Source organism: Trichechus manatus, unplaced genomic scaffold, assembly GCF_000243295.1.
Source record: "Trichechus manatus latirostris isolate Lorelei unplaced genomic scaffold, TriManLat1.0 scaffold00070, whole genome shotgun sequence".
In the NCBI taxonomy this organism is placed as follows: Eukaryota; Metazoa; Chordata; class Mammalia; order Sirenia; family Trichechidae; genus Trichechus; species Trichechus manatus.
Window position 1 is genome coordinate 6,220,089 of NW_004444006.1, and position 2,326 is coordinate 6,222,414.

Consider the following 2,326-nt stretch of genomic DNA (forward strand, 5'->3'; position numbering starts at 1 on the left):
GATAACACTTGTTGAACTGAAATTACTATAAAAATTTTAAAGTTTGATCACATTTATTTAACCGCAGCCAATCTTATTTAATTCAGGACTGTCCAACAAAAACACTCAATCAGACACTCATGATATGATTTCTGGTGTATGAGATCAATTTAAATATGCTACATATTTAAAAAAGTCACAGGACATTACTATTTTGTAATAAATACGGCAGTGGCCAACTATTACTCATTAGTAGCTTTCTTGAGATAAGCTATCAAGTCTGCCCTTTCTGCCTTCTTCTTAATGCCAGCGAAGATCATTTTTGTTCCAGGGATGTACTTCTTGGGATTCTCCAAATACTCCATCAGTGTGTCCTCTCCCCAAGTGATACCTTTGTTCTTATTGGCATCCGTGTAAGTGAATCCAGGGGATTGACCCGTCTTCTGCCCAAACAAACCATGTAGATTTGGCCGAGTCTTGTGCTTGCCTCCCTTTTCCACAGTGTGGCACTGGGCACATTTCTGAACAAAAATCTACTTGCCCTTCTCAACATCACCCATTTTGAATTCACTATCTCGTCGCACGCGATTCGAAGGTCACCGCTCAGAAGCCCAGTGTCCCGCTCTCTAAGTCTACAATTATAGTTTTTACAATCACAATTAATCCTGTTAACAGTCAACACTCAACAGCTGAATAATATAATCCCATCAGCATCTTCCCCCAGGAGACGGCAGGAGATGGTACTATGGGCTTCCCAGCCCACAGAGCGAGAAAGCTGAGTGCCTTTGGACCAGAGGTTTGCTGGTGGAGTAGCATGCCTCTGGGCACCTGGTGGAGGTAGGCTTGCTGACCCACACCCACGGAGCTAGAGCAGAGTGGGGTGCCTCAGGGCTGTTATCAGCAGAGCTAAAAGAGCTTTATAACACTTGCCCAAGCAGGACAGAGGCTGAGGGGCCAAAAGAGCTTTGTAACACTTGTCCAAGCACGGCAGAGGCCAAAGGGCCAGAGAGAGGAGGCTGAGAAGAGGCTGTCCTGATGGAAGAACTGTATCCCGAGCATTCCTCAACCTGAACTGTTACTTCCCTAATAAACCCCATAATCGTGAGTATTGTCTGTGAGTTCTGTGTGGCCATTGCAATGAATTATCAAACTCAGCAGAGGAGTAGAGAGTGCTGTGGGAGTGTCAGTTGGTGTCAGAACTGGTAAAGATGGCGAAGAGAGGAGGCATGTCTGACCTCCACCTCATAGGAATCATCCTTGGGCTGTTGATCTTGATTCTCCTTTCCCTTGTGAAGTTACAGGAGGTCAGATACCACTCCCACATCATTTTTACAGGGTTTTTCCAATCAGCCTCTTTCATCCGTAATTGAGCCTCTCCTGGCTCCACTAACATATTTATCAATTGATATAAATCAGATAATCTAGGCTCATAGGCTTCAATTAGGATTTTAAAATCCTCTGTGAATTTCTGGAGATCCTCACAGGGGTTAGGAAATATTTTTACGATTGCATGAAGTTATGCTTTAGACCAAGGAGAGAAAGTAACCTGCGGAGGTTTGTTAGCTTCCCCCAGTGGTTTTACCTTAAAAGGCATCTGATATTGGGGTTTAGAAACTGGAGTTATTTCTACCGGGTTAGGAATGGGAGCAGAAGGATTAGGAGTTCAGAGTCAATATCAGCCGCGCAGAATGGAAGGTCAGGGTGGAAAGGTGGAGATAGGGGAGGGGAAAGCCATAGCAGAAAGAGCAGGGGAAACAGCAGGAGAAGAAGTTGTAAAGGAAGCCTTTGGGTCAGTTCAATTTAGAGAACATTCCAAGGCTTTGTGTGCCTCCTTTAACTCCTTATAGCTATTGTTAATTTAGAGACCGTATCTTTTAAAGAGGCCAATTTAGACTGGTTGTCTTAGAAATGTCTAAGTACCAATTAAAATATGCATGCTGTCTTAGTCATCTAGTGCTGCTATAACAGAAATACCACAAGTGGATGGCTTCAACAAAGAGAAATTTATTCTCTCACAGTCTAGCAGGCTAGAAGTCCAAATTCAGGTTGCCAGCTCCAGGGAAAGGCTTTCTCTTTCTGTCAGCTCTGGGGGAAGGTCCTTGTCATTAGTCTTCCCTGGTTGAGATGCTTCTCAGAGCAAGGACCCCGGGTCCAAAGGACACGCTATGCTCCCAGTGCTTATTTCTTGGTGGTATGAGGTCGCCCTGTATGTCTGCTTGCTTCTCTTTTATCTCTCAAAAGAGACTGACTTAAGAGACAACCTACTCTTGTAGATTGAGTCCTGCCTCATTAACATAACTGCCACTAATCCCACCTCATTAACATCATAGACATAGGATTTACAACA

General features: G+C 44.1%; 1 protein-coding gene across 1 annotated transcript; it reads right to left on the reverse strand.

Annotated features, from left to right (window-relative positions):
- Window positions 1-221: 221 nt before the first annotated feature.
- Window positions 222-539, reverse strand: LOC101354940 (cytochrome c-like). The gene is given in 1 exon segment (XM_012556615.1): window positions 222-539. A coding segment is annotated over 1 exon segment (318 nt).
- Window positions 540-2,326: the final 1,787 nt, after the last annotated feature.